This window comes from Eschrichtius robustus, chromosome 3, assembly GCF_028021215.1.
Source record: "Eschrichtius robustus isolate mEscRob2 chromosome 3, mEscRob2.pri, whole genome shotgun sequence".
Classification (NCBI taxonomy): Eukaryota; Metazoa; Chordata; class Mammalia; order Artiodactyla; family Eschrichtiidae; genus Eschrichtius; species Eschrichtius robustus.
Window position 1 is genome coordinate 151,209,506 of NC_090826.1, and position 23,723 is coordinate 151,233,228.

The 23,723-nt window shown below is 42.7% G+C and overlaps 1 protein-coding gene across 1 annotated transcript in view; it reads right to left on the minus strand.

Annotated features, from left to right (window-relative positions):
- Positions 1–17,009: 17,009 nt before the first annotated feature.
- Positions 17,010–23,723, minus strand: part of HSD11B1 (hydroxysteroid 11-beta dehydrogenase 1) — a 31,069-nt gene continuing 24,355 nt past the window's right edge. Inside the window, exons 5-6 of the mRNA XM_068541506.1 lie at positions 19,044–19,187; positions 17,010–17,439 (exon numbers count right to left, since the gene is read on the minus strand). Coding sequence (XP_068397607.1) covers positions 17,222–17,439; positions 19,044–19,187 — 362 coding nt within the window. The 3' untranslated portion in view covers positions 17,010–17,221. The remainder of the gene's footprint in view (positions 17,440–19,043; positions 19,188–23,723) is intronic.

The window sequence follows — 23,723 nt, forward strand, 5'->3', positions numbered from 1 at the left end:
CTCTCCCTCACCTACCTTCTGCAAATTTGTTCATTCTCCTAGAACCCTCTGGTAGCTTGGCTGAGTTGGGGCTGGACATGGCTAAGCTGGATTCTGAGCACTGGAAATTCTGGTCCCTGCGGTCAGCCCGGGGACTGATGAAGGGAGGGGGACTTCCCCTTACAGCTGCCGCCTCTCTCTGTCCCACAGCCTCACCACCCACCGCCCTGGGAATCTAGCTCCCGGGGAGGTCAGTGAAGGGATTTCTCAGCTTCACCAACCAGGAGGCATTTGCTGGCTCTGGCCCCTCGGGTTTATTTATAGTGAAACAGACTCAACAGGTAGCAACAGCCTCTCCGCCCTTTCATTGGAGTTCCCTGCTCCTCCTGGATCAGTCTGGAATTCTCTGCAGGATTCTTGCTCTCTCTTTCTCTCTCTCTGGTCATATGACTCCTTCCGGGGGTAGGGGGGGTCATGGGTGGGGCCGTATCACACCCTGAGCGGGGGTCTTACATAGTCAGACCCTGTTCGCTCTCCAATGCCTGACTCTCCAGGCTTGGAGGGGCATCTTCTGGTCTTGGGCAGTGCTGACCCCAAGCAGAACTGTTAGGCTGTCCATGCTTGTGCGCTCGTCTCATCCCTGGGTGCCTCTCCCCTTTCTTTAGGCTTTTCTCCTCACTCTTACTCTGTAGGGTCCCCTCACTTCTCACCTGCCACTTTCTTCGTTTAAAAACTTAGGAAAGGATCTGAGAGGCCCATTCATATTAAACTACGAAGGACTGGGTGTGCAGGTAAACTCCACGTTCAGACTCTATACTTCTGGTGTCCTAAGCCATAGGCCCTAGTTATTTTGCCGTAAATGGGGGAGGCGGGGTGCCCCGACCCTGGACTCAGACTGTGTGGACTCCTGTCCTGGCCCTGTCATCTCCTACCTGCGTGCTTTTGAACGAGCTATTAACTGTCTCTATGTCTCTGTCTCCTCATTTATAAAGTGGGAACCTACCTCCTAAGGTTATGAGGATTAAAGAGAAAATGCACGTCAAGCATCTGGGACATCGCACACAATAAATGTTAGCGTTTTATAATAATATGATTATTATCACTCCTGTCCTACTGATCTTGGATATTGAAGACTCAGTACTATAAGACAAACGTCCCGAGCTAACCTAGCACTCCAGGACCGAGAATGCCTCATCCTCCAATTCCCCCGCCCCCTTTCTCTTTGAAGGGGCACTGTCTACCCCACGGAGGCGATGCTGGCCCCTGGTTGAAATCATATTTACTGTTGCTCTGTTCATCTGACTTCTGGGTGTGGGCTACAGGGAGAAAGGACTACTCTGTGGTCTGGATACAACTGCCATCTCAGTTAGGCCTGGCAGAAAGGCAAAGAAGAGAGGCCTGCCTGCTTCCCACCTTTAAAATGTGGGGCGTTAGGTCCCCTCCCTTGTTGGTTCCAGGTAATCCCTCAGGCTTCGTAGACGAGGCAGATCCCTTGATTGTGGAGAATCCTCCTGCCTCCTGCTGTGAAGAAGAGAGGGCTGTTGGGGAGAGATAAGTGTGTGGGCTCTGTCTACGCTAGTTCACTGAAACACATGGCTGCCCTGCTCTGTTTCCTGAGGGGGCAGACGTTAGCCCTTGCTACCCAAGCTGGGAGTTGCAGTGGAAAAGTCTCCTCAGACACGTGAGTGTTCTCAGGCCCCCAGGCTCTCACACTGGGTAGGATTTGGTTTGGCACACCTGGGTAGAATCATACCCAACTTTCCGGGGGGTCTTGGCTATTCTGATTTGCTTAAACACAAGAAGCCATGTGGACGGCTGACTGACAGAGATGGGCTGTAGAAGAAAAAGGAACGGGTCCCCATGTGCTTCAAAGAAAGGTCACTGGGCCAGTGCCCAGGCAGCCCTTGGTGGCATGACGGGGCCCAGCTGGAGCTCTGGGAAGGGGTGGTATTGGCTCGGGAGACGGTCCTCACTGCCACAGGGGGAGATCAGGGTGCTGCCCTCACCTGACAGTGCTTTGTTGCTGCCTTTCCCAGTCTTTGCTCCTAATTCCCTGCTGTGTGTGTGATACATGACCTCCTGCATGAACGAACGGTCTGGCCTTCCTAGCCGAGAGCTCTCAGAGTGAGCTAGGAGAGAAGGGCCTGCACCCAAGCTGCGGGGAAGGCAGCTTGGTGCTATGGGGTCCCTGCTGTGAAGGGAGCTGTAAAATGTACCTCCCATCAGTGGGGAGCCTGAACCCTTAGTCATCTGACTCACTGCTAATCTAATCTTATGGATGGAGCAGAGAGTGATGGAAGCTGTGCCTCTGGAAACCAACGCGGGACACTTTCCTATTTACCCAACCCCCAACACTCAAACTACAACATCCGCTCCAGTGTCTCCCCCTTCAGACCAGGGAAGCTGGCAGACAGAGCGTCTTCTGCCCCCACCCCAGAGTCGGAGGTCCCCAACCTGGACACAAAAGCCTCCTCCTCAGTTACCTTGGGTCCCAGGCTCCAACCCAAGCAGCTCAGGAAAGCATCCCAGCTCCTGGGCAGATCTTGGCTCTGGTCTCTGATGGGGCAAGCTCTCAATCCATGGCTCTGGGCCCCCTTAGCATTTCCCTTCTTGGTACTGTCTTTCTTTGTGCACAGCAGCCTTGCTGAAACAGGAAACAGACAAAGCCACAATACTTGCTCACCCCAGTTCCTCTCTCTTGCTCTCTGGTGCGATCTGAGGGGCGCCTGAACCCTTGAGGCCTTCAGGGCTGGGCTCAGGAGCTCCTCCCACCAGTGGGCATCCCGGCCACCCTTTCTCCTGCTCTTCGATTGGTCTGAGCTCTCGGTCAGTTTCAAGTCAGAAATCCCTTTCTAGCTTAGACAAGGATGGGTCTCTGGGTCAGATTCAAACCTTGCAGTTTCTATGAAGGGGAAAAAAAGGACTTTTTGACCTAGAAGAGAGGTTCCAGTGTAGGTTTTCATGTGTATCAGGTAGTTCTCTGTGTAAGGATTTTCTCTTTTCTTACTTTACCTCTTCCCAATCCTGGTGTTGTAAAGACTTTCTGCTCTTCTAAAGTACTGGTATTTTTTTTTTTCAGAATTCTGGCATGAGGTCAGCTCTGAATTTACTCCTTTCTGAAGCAATGGGCCGGGGGACAGGGGGTAGGGGAAGGTGAAAAGATGGAGGTTGGGTGGCTGGGAAATCAGGGAGCAATAACAGGCAGAATCTTATGAAAATATTTCCTAGTCCACTGAACTAGGAAATTTGGGGGAAAATCTAAAAGTAACTTATCTGTGTGCATTAAAGAGAAACTATTACAAATGCGATAGTCAGGAAATTCCCAAGAAGTTCAGTATAAGATGGTGGAGAGGGAACCGGATTGGGACAAGTTGACTGAATAGCTTTGTAACCTTTGTGCAATTTATCTCGTCTGAATGGTCCATTCAGTGTCTGAATGGATGATTTATGTGGCTCCCATGAAGTCTAAGACTTCACGTGTGAGGCACGTAATGAGACTTTTAAATAGCTGTGATAAGATAACAATTATTAAGAGGTTGGGAGTATGTCACAATCTTCTCGGTTGCCTACTACTGCCTCCATTCTCTGGGGAGAAAGAGAACAGGAGTAGGCAGGGGAAAATGCAGAGGATGAATTCTCAAGCACTGGGACTGAAGGGAAACGACACTCCCTCAGGATGAGAGACAATAGCCCAAGGTCCTGTGCCTGAAGCTTGGCACATGGAGATGGGAATGAGGACAGAGGGGCTGGGGATCCCAAGATGGCAGAGTAAGAGAATGTTATGGGCATAGAAGTATGAGAGGGTTCTGGGAGTTTAGGGCGCTAGAGCATAAGAGAGGACAGGTGATGGTAATAGGAGTTCCTGTGGGCCAACTATTTGGGTTCCACTGAAAGTCAGAAAGAAATGTGTATGAAGATTGAAATCCCTTTTAGGGTTATACATTCAATGGGATACCACCTCTACTTTAACTGGGGTTTGGAGAGGTTACAAGTGTGAGTTCAAGGTCACGTAGGTTTGCCTGACATCAGAGCCTGAGCTCTTAACACTGTGTTCTGAGAATAATACAATTAATAAGGTTGTCATACCTATCTATCTATATGGACAGAAAGAAAGAGAAACATACACACACACACACACACACACACACACAGAGAACTCTGAAAACAGAGAATGTACCTTATTTTCAAATGCCCATGAAGCGTCAAAAAATTCACTGTATTGATCATAAAGCAAACTTCATTAAAAAAAAGCAAACATTAGTCTAGTGTAACACATTGAAAATAGACAGGATTTGACTTTTAGTCTGCTGCTGCCCTCAATCAGTTGTGTGAGCTTGGCTTATTATTTTATTTCTATCCCAATTTCTTCATTCGTAAATGGGGAGGGCCCCTTCTGGAGCTAATATTTTCTGATCCTTTGCTTTCTGTTTAAAAGTGTATTACCCTCAAAAGAATGATGTTGGACCCTTATCACATAAATAAAAATGAACTCAAAATGGATCAAAGACCTAACTGTAACAGCTAAAACTATAAAACTGTTAGAAGAAAACTTCGGGCAAAACCTTCAGGACATTGGATTTGGCAATGATTTCTTGAACGTGACACCAAAAGCACAGTTTGGGATGATGAAAAAGTTCCGGAAATGGATAATGGTGGATGGTTGCATAACAATGTGAATTACGTAAGTAGTGTCACTAAACTGTACAGTTAAAAATGGTTAAAATTCTAAACTTTATGTCGTATATTTTACCACAATAAAAATTATTATATTTCATGCATACAAAAGAATATAGAAAAAAAGCAAACATTAAAACAAGTTTATCTCTTACAGCAGGATTTTCTAACTATAGTACAGTAAAATTAGAAATAAATAGCAAAAGTTGAAAAAACATCCAGGAAAAAAAAATCCTCCTGGTTTACTCTTGATATACAGAGGAAACCAAATCTGTAACTAAGGATGACTTGAAAACAATGCTAATGAGAATATTAAGAACAAAATCTACGAGATATGGCCAAGGCATAGTCTTAAATATTTTTGTATTTGCAGTCTTAAATATTTTCATTACTTAAATAAGGGGGATTAAAAACAAATCAGCCATTTATTTATTTTCAAATAAATTTCTAAAAAAAGAAAGGAGGTAAGAATAAAAGGGAGATAAAAGGGGAAAGCAATAGAATAAATTGGAATTTAGAGTAGAATTCATTTATTTATTCATAAATAAATTCAGGAACTTGTCCTCGTGTGTGTTTGTGGTGAGAGGTATAAAGACCAATAGAAGACAAAAGCAATAAAATAAACTACTAGCAAGCCAAATCAATTTAAAAAAGCAAAAGCACATCTGTAAAAATGTATAAACGATACATGGAAAGTAAATATAATTCAATGGAAACTAAAATAAATTTAGAGTTATTTGTGTAACTATGCTAGTGTTTTGAAAATCTGGATAAGATGGATTTAAGAAACTCTGCTTTACCAAATTAGACTCAAGTAGAGATAGATAGTCTAATCATCTGCCTACCTCTACCTGAGGGTCCCCTTCCTCTAGTGTGGGTTATTAAAGAGAAGGATTTAGATCAGGCCCCTGTTGAGTTGACCACCTGGCATTTACTGGCCAGCATTCTGTGCTTCTCCTCACTATTTCCAGGTCCCTTTGTTGATGGTCATATCCTGAACTTTGGGATATGGTCTCCTTGATAGATACTGAACCCTCTATGAGCTCCTATGAAGGGGTAAATATAGGATAAGAAACACTATGCTTTAGATCCCTGTTGCTTTGCCCTTCACAACATCACACAAGGAGGTATAGGAATATCAGATTTTATGGTAGGGTTGGGGTAATGACCGGGAATCTCAATTATGAAAGAAAAAATTTTAAACTGTATGCTAACATGACTTTTCCTATACTCCAAGAAATAACACTATGAAGTTAACCCCTAGTTAACCCATGGAGGGCCCCCTATGGGTGCTACTAGTTCTAATCTTGTTCCTCCTTTCCACTCTACTGGATGACTCCTTATTCATTTTTTGGGAAATGGCAACCTTGCTCAAAAGAAGTTGTCCCTCCAATATTTTCTCAGCAATGCCTTCCTGAATTCTAAGTTATTCACTTTAGAATAAGGTCACAGACATTCAACAGAATAGTACCTAGGGGCCTTGGCAACCCACGTTTTGCAGAAGGTACCAGGGGTGTGTGGTGAGGGGAGCTTGGAACTCCAAGTCCTGCAGAGCAGCTCAGGGTGGGCATACTTAAGTCTGCTCCCATTCAAGTTTTCCCCAGTGCAGACTTGCAGACTTTCCTCTTTAGTCTTCCAAGTGTCTAGCTGGTAACTGTTTAATCAGATGTCCATACAAACATCCCTAGGACAAATATTCATTCTCAGAGGTGATACAGTCTAAACTCATTAGGAGAAGATAAATATCTTCTTAACTTGCCCATTTGCAAGTTTGCTTCTCTAACAGTGGAGTTACAACTTCACATTCATGGCAGGACAGAATTCTCAGTCCTCTTCTCTTTTGTTGCTTTGTGTCATCATTGTTGATAGAGGACCTTTTACTGTACTAAAACCTCCAAGTTACGCTGTGAGAGATGATCAGTATTGGCATGAGATTCATCTATTGTATAGATGCTAAGAATCTGAAAGGCTTAACCCCAATGCACAACTAACTGTGGATCCATTCCTGTGGGTCTCAGCACTGAGCAAGGAACAAGTTACTTTTCATCCGAGGCTCCTGAGAAGGACCATCTCACTGGCTTTGACCTGGAAGGGCCCAGACAGGATGCAACTTTAAGCCTGGGGTTGGGGTGGAAGGTGTGTGTGCGTGTGTGTGTGTGTGTGTGTGTGTGTGTGTGTGTTAGAATGGACAGATAGAAAAGCGAAGAAGAAGGTAGGCCAGAAAAGGAGGGCCTCCCAGACACCAATCTCTGTTTGGACTAAAAGGAAAAACTGGGTGTTAGTCTTCAGAGCAACTTAGTTTCTCCCTTTAGACTTTGTTTCGGACTGTGTCCCCTTGGGCCTGTCAGAATACAAAATAAGGCTTATCTCCGAATCAAATATCATCATGAGTTATCCCCTAGGTATGCCATACCCCTTTCTGAACTTTAAAAATTACTGCTTTTTAGGGTTCAATTAAAGCACTGCCCTCCTCTCCCCAGGGTGAGTTGTCCAATAGCAGGACTCTGAGAACTTCTAGTTTATCACTAAAAAGCCACCTTATTTATTAAAAACAATATACTTACATAAATTACTCAGCTACCAAAAGTCATTTAAGAAAAAATTAAAAATATGAAGCTTCTGTTCTTTAAAACATGCTTTCACTTACTTTACTTCACTTCCATATTGTTTTTTCATGAGAGCCTGGGTCGTCAGAACCAGTACCTTTGTCTTAAGCCAAGAAATCTAAGAGCCTCAACAATAGTAACCGTACTCACTAACACTGTAATTCCAGAGACGTTTGCTCTCTGGTAAAATTAGGTTATTTGATAGTGTTATCCTCTTTCTGAAACTGACAATTTTCCTTCCTAGTTTAAATTGTCATTTTTTGGCCACAGCTTCAGTTAAACAATACCAATTATTTCACAGATGGCCTCACATTCCCAAACTGTAATATCCTCCAGAGCCTTTTCAATACATCTTACGTCTACATTTCTACCCTTACCTTTCAGATCTGTTTTATACTCAGCACAATCTATTATCCATAACCGAGAATATCTGAATTGATGCAGTAAAATGAACCCAGACTGATCTCACCAGAGCGCTGACATGTTAGACAGCTGTCAGCCTGCTCCGCAGAGAGCATTCCAGGGCTCTGAAGACTAATAGTGAAAGCAGCTTGGTGGAGAAATGGGTCAGAAAGCCTTCGGATTTTTCTTTCATTTTCTTTTTTTCAGTTCTAAAAAGGGGTAATTTGATACCCTTAAAAGAATTTTTAAAATAGAAAAAGAAAGACCTCATCTTACCACCCAAACACAAATTAGTTTCATAATTTTTACATTCCCTTCTAGTTTTTGCCTCTATGCACACATCTTTTTTTTTTTTAAATATAGATTTTGTGTTGTGAATCTACAATTAAGTGTTTTTTTTCCACTTGATGCTGTATTATAAATAGTTTTCATGTTTTTACCTTTTTTCATATTTTTACTTTTTAGTGTTGTCACAATCTTTCATAATGTGAGTGTGCTACGATCTGTTTAATAATTTCCTTATTATTGAATGGCAGCCATGGCTCCCTAGCATTGCTCAGGATAATGATTAACCACTGGTTAATACCATTTAATAGACATAAAAATAACTATGAGTTATAATATTATAATTTTCTGTAATTGCAATGATAAATTCAGAGCTGGGATAACCTTCAACTTCGGAACAAGATTACTTTGTGTATCGTATCTGATACCTCCTGCTGCTCACTCTGAAGGGTTTTGCCCTGAGTGGCAGCCCAGGGCAATAGAGCAGCAAGGGTGCTCCGAAGTAGGGCTGCCTGTGTTGGAAGCCTGGCTTCACCTTTACTGCCTGTTTCAGTTTAGTAAATTATTGAACCTCTTTACATCTCAGTTTCTTCCTCTGTAAAATGACTATAATGATAATCCCTACCCTATGGGATTATTTAAAGATTACATGATCTAACGCTTATATAGTACTCAGTACATGTTAGCTGTCACTATTATTTTAGCCCTTGTGACCTACTAGTGGTGGAGGTAATGGATCCTCACTTGGATCTGCAGTTGTATGAATATGAAGGAGTGGTTTCAGTGAGTTTTTGTCTGGTATAATTTCACAAGTATATCTACAGGATAAAAATATTTAAAGTTATCACTTCAAAAGATCAATAAACATGTGGAACCTCTCCATCCATGAGATGATGGCAAAAGTTAAAATATGTAATTTTTTTTTTTTTTTAAATTTTTATTTATTTATTTATTTACTTATGGCTGTGTTGGGTCTTCCTTTCTGTGCGAGGGCTTTCTCCAGTTGCGGCAAGCGGGGGCCATTCTTCATCGCGGTGCGCGGGCCTCTCACCATCGCAGCCTCTCTTGTTGCGGAGCACAGATAATTTTTTGATAATCTAAATATTTTTATTATTATTATATTTTTTGTGTTTAATAAAATATGTAACTTTTAAAACTCACTCAACGGACCAGGTTCTTTTAAGAATATGTGTTAACACTACTCTGTGGAAGAAAAATATTTGACGTGCCTCACAGAGCTCCCCCCAAGTAAGTGTCTGGTACTTCTTAACTTCTATTTTTTATTGGACCAAATCAAATGTGTTCTGACATAAATAATGGGAATCATAATAGCACCTACCTCATAGGGCCATTTTGAGCATTAAATGAGTTAATATTCATACAGTAGAATAATGTCTGAACATAGTGAGTATATGGAAATATTGGCTAATAAATGAAGTTAAAAAATCATCCCAATGTGTTGATACTCCTTTTAGCTTTTGCATTATGTGATTGATAATTTGATTTATATGGAGATTATATGGAGGAACTTAATTTTATTTATATGGAGATTTTGGTCATTTCTAATTTTTAGCTTTTACTACAGTGCTGCCAGTAAGCATCTTCATGCATGCAGTTATGTGTTTTCTTCTTTTAAAATATATCCTTGGGCTTCCCTGGTGGTGAAGTGGTTGAGAATCTGCCTGCCAATGCAGGGGACACGGGTTCGAGCCCTGGTCTGGGAAGATCCCACATGCCGCGGAGCAACTAAGCCCGTGTGCCACAACTACTGAGCCTGTGCGTCTGGAGCCTGTGCTCCGCAACAAGAGAGGCCGCGATAGTGAGAGGCCCGTGCACCGCGATGAAGAGTGGCCACCGCTCGCCACAACTAGAGAAAGCCCTCGCACAGAAACGAAGACCCAACACAGCCAAAAATAAATAAATAAATTTATAAAAAAAAAAATATATATATACATCCTTGAGGATGAAAATCTCAGGAGAGGGTTTGCTGGAGCAGTTTCATGAAGACGTGGTTTCCTTCTGATCAGAAAGTTTTGCAGGAAGTGGGCCGGAAGGAGTAGAGCTAAGGTATAGGACACTGCTGGAGATGGCAAAGTCAGGAGAGCTGCAGAGAGGTGAGGGTCCTCCTACCAGCATGATAGCTCAGTGCTGCTGGGTGTTGGCAAGGAGGCAAAACCAGGGTGGTGTGGTGAAAAGAGTAATGGTCTGGAATCTGGAGAAATGACTTTTACAGCCATCTACGCCTCTTTCCTGAAATGCAAAGTTGTTTTGTCTCTGTGGGTCTCAGTTTCCCCTAAAGCCTTTCCCAGTATTAGGCTCTAAGAGTCCTCTAGTTCTGAAATGTTAATTAAATACCTTATACATGCCAAGATCTGTGTTTGGTACTAGGGTTGCAACAATGAGTAAAATACAGTAAGTCCCTTGATGTAGTTATGTAAGACAATTTAAAAGGTAAATTTAGAGTTGGTAAACTCAAGTGATAGGCAAATACGGAAATTTATAGAGGCATGGGAGAGGGGTGGGAGAGCACCCATCCCAGCCTTGAGGGGTGGGCCCTGGCGGAAGGGGGGAAGTTTTCCTAGAGGGGGTAGTGGTTGAGCTGAGTCTTAAAGGATGAGCAGGAATTAAGCAGACTATGGGGAGAGTGAAGAGTGTCTGGGCAGAAGAGGTGGCCTGGGTAGAGGTACAGTGGGAATAGCAGGGCGCCTTCAGAGGACCAGTGGTTCTGTGTCCTCAGGGAATTCAAAGCATGGCAGGTGACCTGAGGTGTGTCTGGGGAGGTGGCCGGGGTTCTTGCACATCACTGTAAAGAGTTTAGGTTTTCTATGTACCATTTTACCCAAGGATGGCTTTGGGTATATGCTAGCCTCCACTTGCAGCCAAGACTCTGTCTTGATTTCCCCATACCTTGACATTTCTTTCCCCTGGAGGCTCAGAGCACCTTGCTTTTGACCACTAGCTGTCGCTATTGAACAGATCTGGCTGCCCACAGCTAAAGGCCAATGGTGGTGTCCTAGGCTGCTAGCTCCCGGCGGCCCTACCAGATGCTTGAGTGTGCCCCGCCTCCTCTGGGTCTGTTCATCCGTCCTGAGAGATGACTCACAAGTAGGCACGCAGTGAGGAGGTGTTGGTAGCCCTTGAGCAGAACCTGGGCAGGCTGGGGGAAGGAATTGTGAAGTGCGGTCCACCACACCACCGCCGTCAGCCACTGGGTGGCGCTGCCACCACTGACCGCAGAAAGGGAGGCCTGTGAAAAGGGTAAGTCTCTGGATAGGACTGCTTTGCTGCTTTGGGATGGGGTAACTTTTGCGTCCACTCTGTTACCTGGAGTTCGGGGGCCACAGGACTGGTCAAGGACAGTGTGAGGGAGGTCTGGAAGCACACCGACCCAACAGTCCCAGATCAGCCAACACTGCCATTTTTCGGGTCCTTCAGGCCTCACCCCTGGCTGGTGTGTGTTTTTTGACTTGTCCCCAGTTTCCACCCTTTGGTTCCAGGTCATGCAATGAGCCAATACACCCTCCCCTTTGGCTTCTGTTTCCTTATTTTCCTTCCCAGCAACTCCCATCTCCAAAGCCTCCCCATTCAGCAGGTGCTCATCTGGTACTTTTCTTTTTTAGGAATCCATTTCCCCCTCTCCTTTTTCCTGTGGCATTGCTGTTCGCTGTGAGGCTGTGTCCCCACCCTGTGTGTTCGGGATCTGTGCAGACTTAATTCTGCTTCTCCTGGCTTTTTTGCCTCTGGGCGTTGTAGTTCTAAGTGCTATTTTACCTTTTTAAAAGTTCTCTCTTTTCTCGTCTGCCTTTTCTTTTCACATTTGCCCTGTCTTCGTCCCTGTCTCCCATTCCCCCACCTTTAAAAACCAGAGAATTTAGACATATTCTAAGTCTAACTAGAAAACTTGTGAGTCTAACAACTAGAGAAGTTAAAGAAGTTAAAGTCTAACAACTAGCGGGGGAGGATATAGCAAGTAAGGGGTATCCTGACTTTTCTTGGCATCCTTCATGAACTGGCGACCCTCTGGGGTGGGCTGGTGATCTAGCGGTGCTGAGAGGCTGACACTGAGGCAGACTTGCTGGAGACATTGTGAGACAGCAGGGGTACTTATGTGTTTTTCTTTTCCCTTAATGCTGCAAGTTAGTTTGGTTCTCATACCTCCCTTGAGAAATTAAGGGATGCTTCTGGGACTTGATTAGCATATGTGTCCCCGTGCTCTGGGATGGGCACTAATGAAGAAGAATGTGGGATCCTGGCAAATTCCCTGGACAGCAGGCAATGCCAGAAGGGGTAAGGGTTCTACCCAACATGTAGAATCCTCAGAGGGGAACAAGAGCACACTCTGAGCCAAGGGAAGGTTAGGCCTGCAACTAAGGTCCCAAAGGACTGGTTAGTAGCATAACATATGCTGACTTCTTCCTCTCACACAACTTTAGAGCCTTAGTCTCCAAAGGGGATGTGTTGCAGGGACTACTGGGGTGTAGGGAGAAAAATATTAGAATTTCTCTTTATTTTTTTATCTTGTCTTTTTAAGATTTCTAGTTTTGCATATGTTTTGTGCTAGTAAATATTACATGCATATATTATATAAATAGTAGCTATATATCTATCAGAAATACATATGCCTAATCATTTTTTAATGATGAAGTGTGGGATCCAAAGTTTCAGAGATCACTGCTCTGGAGAATCTTTGGAGCTTGCCGTGGACTCTAGTGGAGACCTGTGATGCTGGCCCAGAGCAGCCCAGCTGAGGAGAAAGGCCCAGCCTGTGTGGACAGACTTGGCGACGAGGTGGGACTTAGTTGTCCTTGAGAGGGAGCTCTCCAGAGACAGCAGCTGGATGACTGTCTCCCATGCCCATGTGAGTCTCAGCCTCTGAGGTCACCTCAGGGTCCCCTGCTACCTGATATATTAGGGCCTTTTATTACATTCTTTGCTGAGGAGAGGTTTCCTAGTTTCTCAAAAGGAAATTTGAAGAGGTGGCAGGCCTAGGATGTTCTCCAGCATGGGGGGAGCTGTGGCTGATTAGGACTGTGCAGATGGTCAGTGGGAGGGGGTCCTGTCACCATGGTTAGGAGCCTGGCATCTTAGGGACCGTGTCCTTCTGCTCTGACTCTATCTCAGACTTGTTTCTGAGGTGATTTACGTTTGTGACAAACACTTGTGGTTGCCTAACGGAACCCCATTTTTGTTTGGGGTGGAAATGTGCTCAGCTGAAAATTCCATTTCTCAACCTCTCTTGTAGGGACCCAAGATGTGACTCTAGCCCATGGGATGTAAGCTGAAGTCCTGGCTGGGGCTTTCCTGTTGGCTGTTTATTAGGGGTCAGAATCAGCTGGTGCACACATTTGGCCCTTCACATTTCTCTTTTTTTTTTGGCATGATCCTGAAGGTGGGGCAGCTGTCTTGTGACCCCACCGTGACAAGTAGGAGGATGGATAATTGGAAATATAGAAGGAGCCTGGCTGCCAGAGGTGCTGGTCTGCTCTTCCCAGATTTTTTGTTATGGAAGGAAAAGAAATCTCTATTTGATTCAGCCATTGCAGGGGTTTTTCTGTTGCTCCCAGGGGAATGCAGTGCTAGCGAACATGAAGGTGGACTCAGGGCTTGCAGACACTTGGGTTAAGGCCATGACTTCATGCAAGATGCTGACGTCCTTAGAGTTGAAGAATGTGACCGTCCCCTGTCTCAGGGAGCCCTTGTTCCTTCTTCTTCTCCAGCAATGATGGAAACAAGCTGTCCTGTTACTTGCAAGTCCTTGGAAGAGGAGAGAGGCATTGAGCTGTCCCTTTAAGAATAACTAATTCTGTTAAGAATGTGGAAAGTGAAAGTCAGGCTGAGTGCTGGAGCTGTCTGTGCAGGTTTGAGCGAACTGACAGCGCTTAGCTCTGCTAATACAAATTCAGTGGTGGCAACTGGTGGCTTCAAATTGACCATGGTGAGAGTATTTGTATCATGGAAGTAGGCAAATATTACACATCAGGGCTTTTTTCTTTTTTTTTCTTTTCGGGAGGGCCAGTTGTTAAGCATTTACCAACACACCCTTGGAAAGACCACAAGTTTAGTTTGCTAACTACCTTAATATTGTTTTATAGCTTCTCTGCTTTCCCCATGCTGCCTAATAAGTTATAAGTGAGCAGAATCAAGAAGCAGCTGATTTCTACTGAACTCAGGCTGAAGTCTTTTATGTATTTATTTTTAAAGATCCTTGAATTTTATTTATTTATTTATTTATTTATTTATTTATTTATTTATTTATTTATTTATTTATTGGTCTTAGTTGTGGCATGCAGGGTCTTTTGTTGTGCAGGGCTCTAGGCATGGGCTTAGTTGCCCCGAGGCATGTGGGATCGTGGTTCCCCAACGAAGGATCCAACCCACATCCTCTGCATTGGAAAGCGGATTCTGAACCACTGGATCACCAGGGAAGTCCCAGGCTGAAGTCCTATTATGTCTTTGGGCCTAAGGTGAACCCTAAAAGTTCAGCCTGAAGGCAAAACTAATTTTAATCTGACTCTGGCTGTAAACTTGTCATCCAGTCAAGCCCCAGTCTCGGCATTTGTCTCCTTTCCACCTCATCAGCCTCCTGCCCCCATCCTGTTGACAATCTACAGGGCCTCAGCTCTTGCAAACCTGGCTTCTTGCCCCAGTTGTGCCACCCACAGAAGCCCCCGATTCTGGGTCTGGAACAGCAGTTTCTTACTTGCATCCATACACCTTATGATCTTCCTTATGAGCACACCGCATGCTCTTCTTACGATGTGACATGACAACCCTCTACCAAGAGGTGGGGTCTGTATGTCCTGTCCTTGAAATGGGGTGGATCTTCATAAACTTGCTTCACTAATAACATATGGTTGGTTGTAATGGGCAATACAGCTTCTGCCTGGCTCTGTCTCTCAGGACACGTGCCTTTGGGGCCCGGAGCCACCATGTAAGAAGTCCGGCAGCCCTGAAGCTGCTTGGAAGAGTAAAGTCATGCTGCTGAAGACAAGGGGATTGTAATGTCCAGGTTAGTGAAGACAGCAAATGATGAGGGTGTCAGTGGTATTGGTTCTCAGACCTAATTTCTGAGATCATCCCCTTTGGATTCTGGGGGAAAACCTCATGTAGTAAGACATTTAACCTCTACCCAAGCAAATTCTAAGTCGCTTTGAATATTGTCCCCACCCTTCAGTTAAGGAATTATTGCACTCTATGTCATCAGCAAAGTCTGTGAAGAGGGAACCTCATTTCTACAGGAGACTGAGGAGTGTTAATCTGACTGGTCAGAAAACAAGACATCTACTAGACCTCATTTTACATGTGTATGTGTGTGTATATTATGCTGTATAGTCAGAAACCAGACTTCAGGATTTTGGTCCATTTTCTCACACACAGGTTCAGTCAGGTCTCTCCTGCTCCCTTGCCCTGGACATAACCTGGGAAGGTCCATGTTATGGACTAAGGAAAGTCCAGCCATATTCACACTCCCAGATCCAGCTCCTTGTCCATGGGGCTGGCAGCTCAATGGACTCCAATTTGTTCTGCTGACCAGCCATTTAAATTAAGAAGCGAGAAAAGGAAATTTACCCTACACTTCCAGACCCATGTCTTGTGTCCCAGCATTACTTCCCATGGAAACTCTACATTTGGGAGTGTTGGGTTTGTGCTAGATATACACCATCTATCCCTCCAAACACTCTCCATCCTTTTCCACCCTGCTCTGTGTATGGGTATGCTGACCTGTATTGTTTATATCAATCTACACTTTGCCCCTTTGTTCACCTAATAGAAAATACCAGCAAGAAATCAGAGGGAGGGAAGTGAATGAGGCTGGTATATTTATTTCCCCAGATCCCTCCCCTGTGGTCCTTGATGGGCTGGTGGCATCCTTTAACTGAATGTCATAGCTCCTGTCATGTGGTACTCTGCAAACACTTCTTTCTATCTGGGCTTTTATAACAGTTCTCACCTCTTTTCCCAATGGTGGGCCTAGGGTTGGAAATAGCTGCAACTAACCCTGAGATGCTACATTACCTCTGTGATTTCCCTATAACCTTGCCCACACTTTTGTAAAAAATCTCCTTTTCGGGGCTTCCCTGGTGGCGCAGTGGTTGAGAATCTGCCTGCCAATGCAGGGGACATGGGTTCGAGCCCTGGTCTGGGAGGATCCCACATGCCGCGGAGCAACTAGGCCCGTGAGCCACAGCTACTGAGCCTGCGCGTCTGGAGCCTGTGCTCCGCAACAAGAGAGGCCGCGACAGTGAGAGGCCTGCGCACCACCATGAAGAGTGGCCCCTGCTTGCCACAACTAGAGAAAGCCCTCGCACAGAAACGAAGACCCAACACAGCCAAAAATTAAAAAAAAAAAAAAAAATCTCCTTTTCATTAACCTCTACTAAAATTATCAAGTTTGCCACTCTTACCTGTTGGGGGACCTGGCCAATATAGGGCTTTATTGAGTTGCTAATGTTTTGTTTCCTCTTTGGCTGTAGTCAAGTGATGCCTGGCAAGTGTTTGATAGATATTTGTTGAATGAATGAATGACTAAATGTGTGAGTGACAGGATTTGAACTCCAACCCCTCCTCTACAAACTTCTAATATACTACTGAGTGTTCACATGTAGAGTACAGTTGCTTGATGCACTCTGAGTACAATAAACAAGTGTAGGCTCTGTGGCTCCAGTTTCCAGGAACCTCCACTTCTTTGGATTTGCCCTGGTTGTTCATACCCAGATGTCCTCCTTCCCAGAGGAGCAGTATGAAATAATATAGAGTATCTGAAATATACAAAATGGTAAAGACACGATGTTCACTAAATGAAGAGCAGGATGATTTCTTCAACTCAAAAAGAGATAAAAGGTTCATATCACAAAATAAGAAATGTACACTGAAAAATTTCACATGTATAGGTTATGGTTTTAATGGAGCCGTACTGAATGAACTGAAGTTACAGCCATGAGGTATGAATTTATAAAGTTTATGTGACCTTTATTATAATTAATATTGACTAAGCATTATAACATTATTACATATGAGATAAATTTGATATAACTATCTTGTAATTATATCTATTGTTACTATCAGTTTCACAATTGCTGGTTCATGACATTCGTACACTTTCTACTGTATAAGTGTTAGAGGAACTTCTTTAAATTGTGAGATGTGATATGTGACTTGCTACCCCCTGGGGACACTCATATCTCTCTGGGGAGATACCTTCGTGATGGAGCTCATGTAAATATCAGGCAGAATTGTTCCAAGCTCCCTTATCATGCCTAGCCCTAAGGAAGTGCCTAGTTGTTTATAAATATTTCCATATTATAATTTCGTAAGGAGAGAAATTCCAAGATCTTTCTCCCTGGATTTCCCAGCAGGAAAGGAGTCAAGACCGAACTGTCATAATACACTTCCTTTTGGCGCAGAGCTCCCCCTTTGATAATCTCCAGGGCACATTCTTCCTTTGGAGATGCTTCTGCATTGTATATCCCAGCAGTTCCTGTCATGGCTGTTTCTGTAGAACGACAAGAGAAGAGTGGGGTTATCTAAGACTAGTAGAGTCTACACGATAGAAGGCCTGCAGACACCAACAGCTTAGCTTTTAGGGGCTGTTGGCCAGTGCTTGCTCCACAAGGTCCACGGGCCCTGGCAGGAATACGTGGAGAAGACTGGGTATGTTTAGGGCCTATTGGGCAAAGGGAGGCTTAGTGTTCATACGGGCCCCATCTAACTGGATGAAGATTTGTGGAGGCAGCTGGAGGTTACTTGTTGGGAGATTTGAATCATACTCCTCTCTTGGGTGTTTTGGCTGGAGTGAGGGAGTAATATGGGGGAGCAGAATGAGGATAGAGGTCATATGATGGGAAGTGTCAGTGGGCAAAACCAGAGTGAGGTATGATAACGACTACTGATTTATAAAAGGAAATGACGGACGAGAATCCAGGCCTTTGCTCCCTTGTCAACACCAACCACTTTCACTTAGAAGGAAACTATTGTTACCTGCTCTCTTCCTCCAGGTATTCGTGTCCTTCTTGCCCAGCTTCTCTCTCTCTCTCCATCCTTGTTTCACTGTGTTTCTTTGTCTCTCTCTCTCTCTCGTTCTGTAACTACTACTCAATTTACTCAACTACTCTTAAAGTTTTCTATTTAAAAAAATTTTTAATTTTAATTTATTTATTTGTCTGCGCGGCATGCGGGATCTTAGTTCCCCAGCCAGGGACAGAACCCGTGCCCCCTGCAGTGGAAGTGCAGAGTCTTAACCACTGGACTGCAGGGAAGTCCCTTAAATAAAGTTTTCTTATCATACTTGCCACATGTTTTAGATAAACTTGCATTTGGACTTACAGAAAAGTTGTAAAAATTGTGCAAAGTTTTTCCTTATATCCTTCAATCACAACAACATAACCATTGTACAATTATCAACAATAGATACGATAGAATTGGAACAACCTTACTAATTAAACTGCAGACTTTATTTTTTCACTAATATCCTTTATATATTCCAGGATCTTATCCAGGATTTCACTTAATAGTAATTTCTTCTTATTTTCCCTCTTATCTCTGACAGTTCCTCAGTCTTTCCTTGTCTCTCATGGCCTTGATGCTGTTGAAGAGTACTGTTCAATTGATTTGTGTAATGCCCCTCAATTTGGGTTTGTCCACTGTTCTTATAATTAGAATGAGGTTATGAATTTTTGGTAAGAATACCCCCAAAATGATACTGTGTCCTTCTCAGTGCATCGTATCAAAGGGCCCATGATATCTACATCTTATTACTGGTGTATTATTAAGGAAAACAAACTCACATTTGATAAGTCTCACATAGGAAAATAATGGCCATTGAGTTTTCATGAGGACATAAGGTGTTCAGAATTGGGTCATATGATGAGTGTGGTGTCACTCAGCACACTTGGTGGTCAGAATGGAAAGAAGGGTCAAAGAGCAGTCAGAGGCTCCACTAATGACAGTGGAGCCCCTTCATTAAAGGGGGACTAGCGCTGTCACTGGTTTTCATTGCATGACACACGACGATATCAGGGAGTTCAGCACCCTCTTTACCCACAATGGTAAGAAAGACAATCCATCTACAGGCCATTTATTCCAATCTCTTGACCTTACCTGTGTCTATGAGGCCAAGGATACAGAGGGTGATTGACACATTGACATTGGTCACTGCATATTCCACCCTGACAGAGGAGAAGAACCCATCCAGAGCAAACTTGCTTGCAGAATAGGCAGCAATAAGTGGATTAGCTGTTTTCCCTAAATGATATAGAGATGGGTTAACACGGGGACGTATTTCAACTCTGACAGAGCTGATCTGTGTTTTATCAGTAGCAGGCTTTGTAACCCCTGTGAAGTCCTTTTACCCTTTGAGTCTTCATTTCTCTCTACTCCCCAAAGAGATTATTATGCTGTGTTGAATTTCTGAAAGAGAAAAAACATTAAGGTATCAAAGAAACTCCCCTTGATGAGACTGGGATGCAGTGTGGAGCGGGCTGCAGGAAAGCCTTCATTGAAGAGGGATTAGTTAAATTTTTAGTAAAGATGGTAAATAAGTGGATTATGAAAGAGCCATGTAATTCCACAGCTGCTAACTTTTCCACCTCTGACCCAAGAGCGCTGGAGTCCAAGGGTTTGGCAAGGGCTCTCTACACAGAGGCCTATCACTGATTTACTTTCTATGCAAGGGGAATGAAAACTCCTATCTTTGTTTTCTACTCCATATCACTTTTCTTACTTTCATCAGCCTGGTTAATTCTCACTCAGTTTTTTGGAGGATATGTGGACATATGCCTGATAGCATAACCTATTCATTATACCCTTTCCAAGAGGAGAGAGTAGTGGTGTCCTGAGACCTTAGACTCTTTGCTCAGCATTATTATAACAGCTACTTTAAAATCCTTGTCTGCTAATTCTAAAATCTGGGTCATTTTAGGACTGATATCCATTGATTGCCTTTCCCTCCTGAGTATGGGTCACATATTCCTATTCTTGTATGTGCAGTAATTTTTCATTGTATCCTTGATATTGAAAGAGTCTCTGGATTCTGTCATATTCCTCCAAAGAGTATTAATTTTTATTTTTTATTTTTTGGTGAGCAGTTAACTTGGCTGAAACTCTGTGTCTCTTGCAGTAGGTACCAGATGAAATCTCTGTTTAATTACTTGAATCTTAACTGGGCTTCTTGGTATCTACACTGCCCTGTGAGTATTTCAGGGGACAAATAGAGATTTGCGAAGGGTTTACATACAGAATTTGGTGCTCTTGAACTGTGGCTCTTTCCTTTCTGGGATGTCTCCCTTCACTTTCCAGCTGCTACAGAAACCCCAAACTCTTCCTCCTGCTTTTACAAGGTAGTAAGATGGCAGATTTCAATCCTAAAAATGACACTGATTGGGGTCTGCCCTTGAGCACAAGCTACAAAATTGGGAAACTCATCTAGTGTCATTTCCCTCTCTCAAGTGCCAACAACTCTCCAGTTTCTTCTTTTGATTCTTCTCTTCAGTGCTTTCAATGGTTGTTTTCTGTATTTTGCCCAAGTTTGTTATCTGGAGAAGGTTGGTCTATTAGGTATTACCCTGCCATTATTGGAATTGGAACCTCTGTGAGTTTTCAAAATATAATGAAGTTTCATTCCAAATCAATGAAGGAAGAATGATTTATTCAGTAAAGATGCTGGGAAAGTTGGTTAACTAATTGGAAAAAATTGTTAGCTCCTTGTTTTATGTCATATATCAGAAAATGATACATGGAAAATTATGGCAGGTGGTGTTGTCTACCCAATATCCATTTCCCTTTCTTTAATAAAAAAATCTAATTTTGTTCAGGATAGCAATGTATTCAGATAAAAATATTTACTTCTTCAAGATTCCCTTGCTCTTTTGGGTAGTCATGTGATCTAAATCTGGCCAATGAGAAATCTAGCAGATGGGGTCTCCAGGAAAGATATTGATTACCTGATAAAATAGACAGATTCAGGTGACATGCAGCTTTTACATTTTGCCCTTTCTCTTTCTTTCTAAGTAGACTACAGATGTGATGCCTAAAATTGCAGTAGTCATTTATGAACTTGAGGGAAAGCTGTATATTAATTATATAATTAAGGATTATAGAACAAAAATGTGGAATGAGCTTAGATTCCTGAAGATATAGGAAGTCCATCAAACCAGCCCTGAACTTATTACCTGAGAAAAGGAAACCCTATTTAGTGTTAAGCCATTTTAAGTGGAGTTTTTGTTACATTTGCAGCAGAATGAATCTCCTGACTGATTAAAAAATTCAATCATAGAAAGAGGATAATATAGGCAAACACTTACCAGATTCTTGTTTATGAAAAATCATTCTAACATAAAAGTAGAAAAACATGTAAAGGCAAAGAATATTTTATTATACAAAATGTTAAATTTCTATAAGTCAAAATGGTAACTATAATAATTTCACTATAAAGGTAAAGGGTAAATGATAAACTAGAAAATCATTTTCAACATATTAGTCAGACAAAAGCTTAATATCATCAATCTTTAATATATAAAGAACCTTTAAAAATTCAAAAAATACAAACAAATCTCTGTAGGGAACCACTCCATCTTCAATCCTCAATCATGAGTTTTGGCTTGAGATAACTCTGCAGCCAAGTTCCAGGAATGGGTGTGTAACATAGGATGTCCAATCAGAGTTTCTGATACCACTGGGTTACTGACCAGTCTAAGGCTGGACCAAAGACCCAAGCAGGGCATCAAGATACATTGTTGTTGCTTAACAAGAAATTAGTTCCCTTTTCTTCCTCTGTATCAGAACCCCAACTGAATTCATGTTTCCACCTGTTGCAGAGACTGCAGTATTCTCTCCAAATGTCTTCTGCCCCTCTTCCTTAGCAGTAGAATTCCGGATTTGTAGCTGGGCTCAGTTATCTGGAATAAAGTCCACATTTCTCAGCTTCTTTCAGCCAGATGGTGCCAAATGACTAAGTGCCGTCCAATAAGTTGTACACAGAAGTGTGTCATGTGATTTCTGGGATATGTCCTTAAAGGAAGAAATCAGTCTCTCCCTTCTCAATCCTTCCTCCTTCTTGGTTCCTGAAGGTTGACCCCAGAACTATCATGGACCTTGAAGTAGAAGCCGTATGTTGAGAATGGCAGAGCATTTAGAGAAAAGGAAGGAACGTGGGTGACCATGGAGCTGCCATCCTAGCCCTATACTGCTTACCTCCAGACTTGATTTGCCTTTTAACTTGTTACATCCACTGTTATTTTAGGTTTTCTGTGTCAGAGAGCTGCATCTAATCCATGTCGAGAGTCTCCCTCACTTTTATGTAGCTCATGTGCCAAAGGAAAGCTGATACCATCTCTAACTCTAGGGGTGGCTTGCATGATTTATTTAATACCATCCTCCTTGCCCATGATTGTTACAGGAATGGGCATGGGGCCCAGTTTGGACCAATGAGACTTCAGCAGAATCTTGTTGGAGTGTCTGGGAAAGTGCTTTGTCCTTATGGGAGAGTTTCTTAAAGTAGAAATCCTGTTTCTCTTCTGCTGGACATTTCTGTGTATGGATATGGGGGCTGAAATTGCTACATCTATCTCACTGTCAGCCTGAGGATGAAGCCACACGTGGAAGAGAGCAGAGCCAAGAGAGTCACGGACACACTGAGCTTGAGCCAAGTCAGTTGCCTGCCCTGCATCTGGACTTTCAGTTATGTCAATAATTTTCCTTGTGGTTTAAGTCAAAAATAGATCCAAATTGTTTATAAGAATAGCATAATTGTCAAAACTATGAGTTCTCGAGTTAGATGACCTGGGTGTGAAATCCCAAGTATACCATTTCTTAGCTGTAATATGTGGATAATAATATTACTAAGCTGAAGTAATCCATGCAATAGACTTAGCACAAACTAACACTTAGAAAAAACTTAGTAAATGCTATTATTAGTAGTATTAGTATTTTAAATTGGTGAGAAAAGCATGAGCTGTTCAAAAAATCACGTTGGAACAAATAGCTAGCTATTTGGAGAAAAGAAAAATGCCATTCTAATAAATAAATTCAAATTATATTAGAGAATATATGTGGAAAATAAAATAATAAAATATGTGTGAATATATAACCTCAAGGTAAGAGATACTTTTTAAAGCATGAACTCAAAAGCATATGCTATAAAGGAAGAAATAAAGAGGTTTGAATATATGAGATTTAAAAAGCTTCAGTGTACTAGAAATGCTTGCCGTTGCCTTCCTACACACATCCCCTTCAAAAAGGTTTTGTCTTTCCATCTACAGAAGGTCAGGTCAGTGGTAGTTAATATGCACAATGGCTTGAACACGTATCATGGTCTCTCTCCCAAGAAACTGAAATAAGCAACAGCAGGGTTCTAATTAGCCCCTGTGGATTTTGAACTAAAACGTCATGTAAGATTGGGACTGGGGTAGCCATTTCCAGTCATGGAAAAGGATAAGTAAACAGACAGACAAAATAAGCGGCCACATGGAGCAGACAAACAAAATAATCATAAAAATTGGAGCTAAATAACAGCTAACATTTACTAACATATATTTAGCTCTTATATACTAGTTTAAAGTCTAAAGGCTAAATAATTGCCTAAGGTTTCATGGTTAATGAGTTGGAGAACTAGGGTTCAAATTAGAATTCAAACTTGACTCTAGTGGCCCACACTTTCAAGCATAAGGTGGTATTTCCTCTACATAAGTCATCGTTCTTTATATGAGTGTTTCTCAGGAGCCATGTGTCAAATCCAGCCATTCCTGAGTGGGTGAAGATTCTCTCTACTCGACAGCTAAAAGC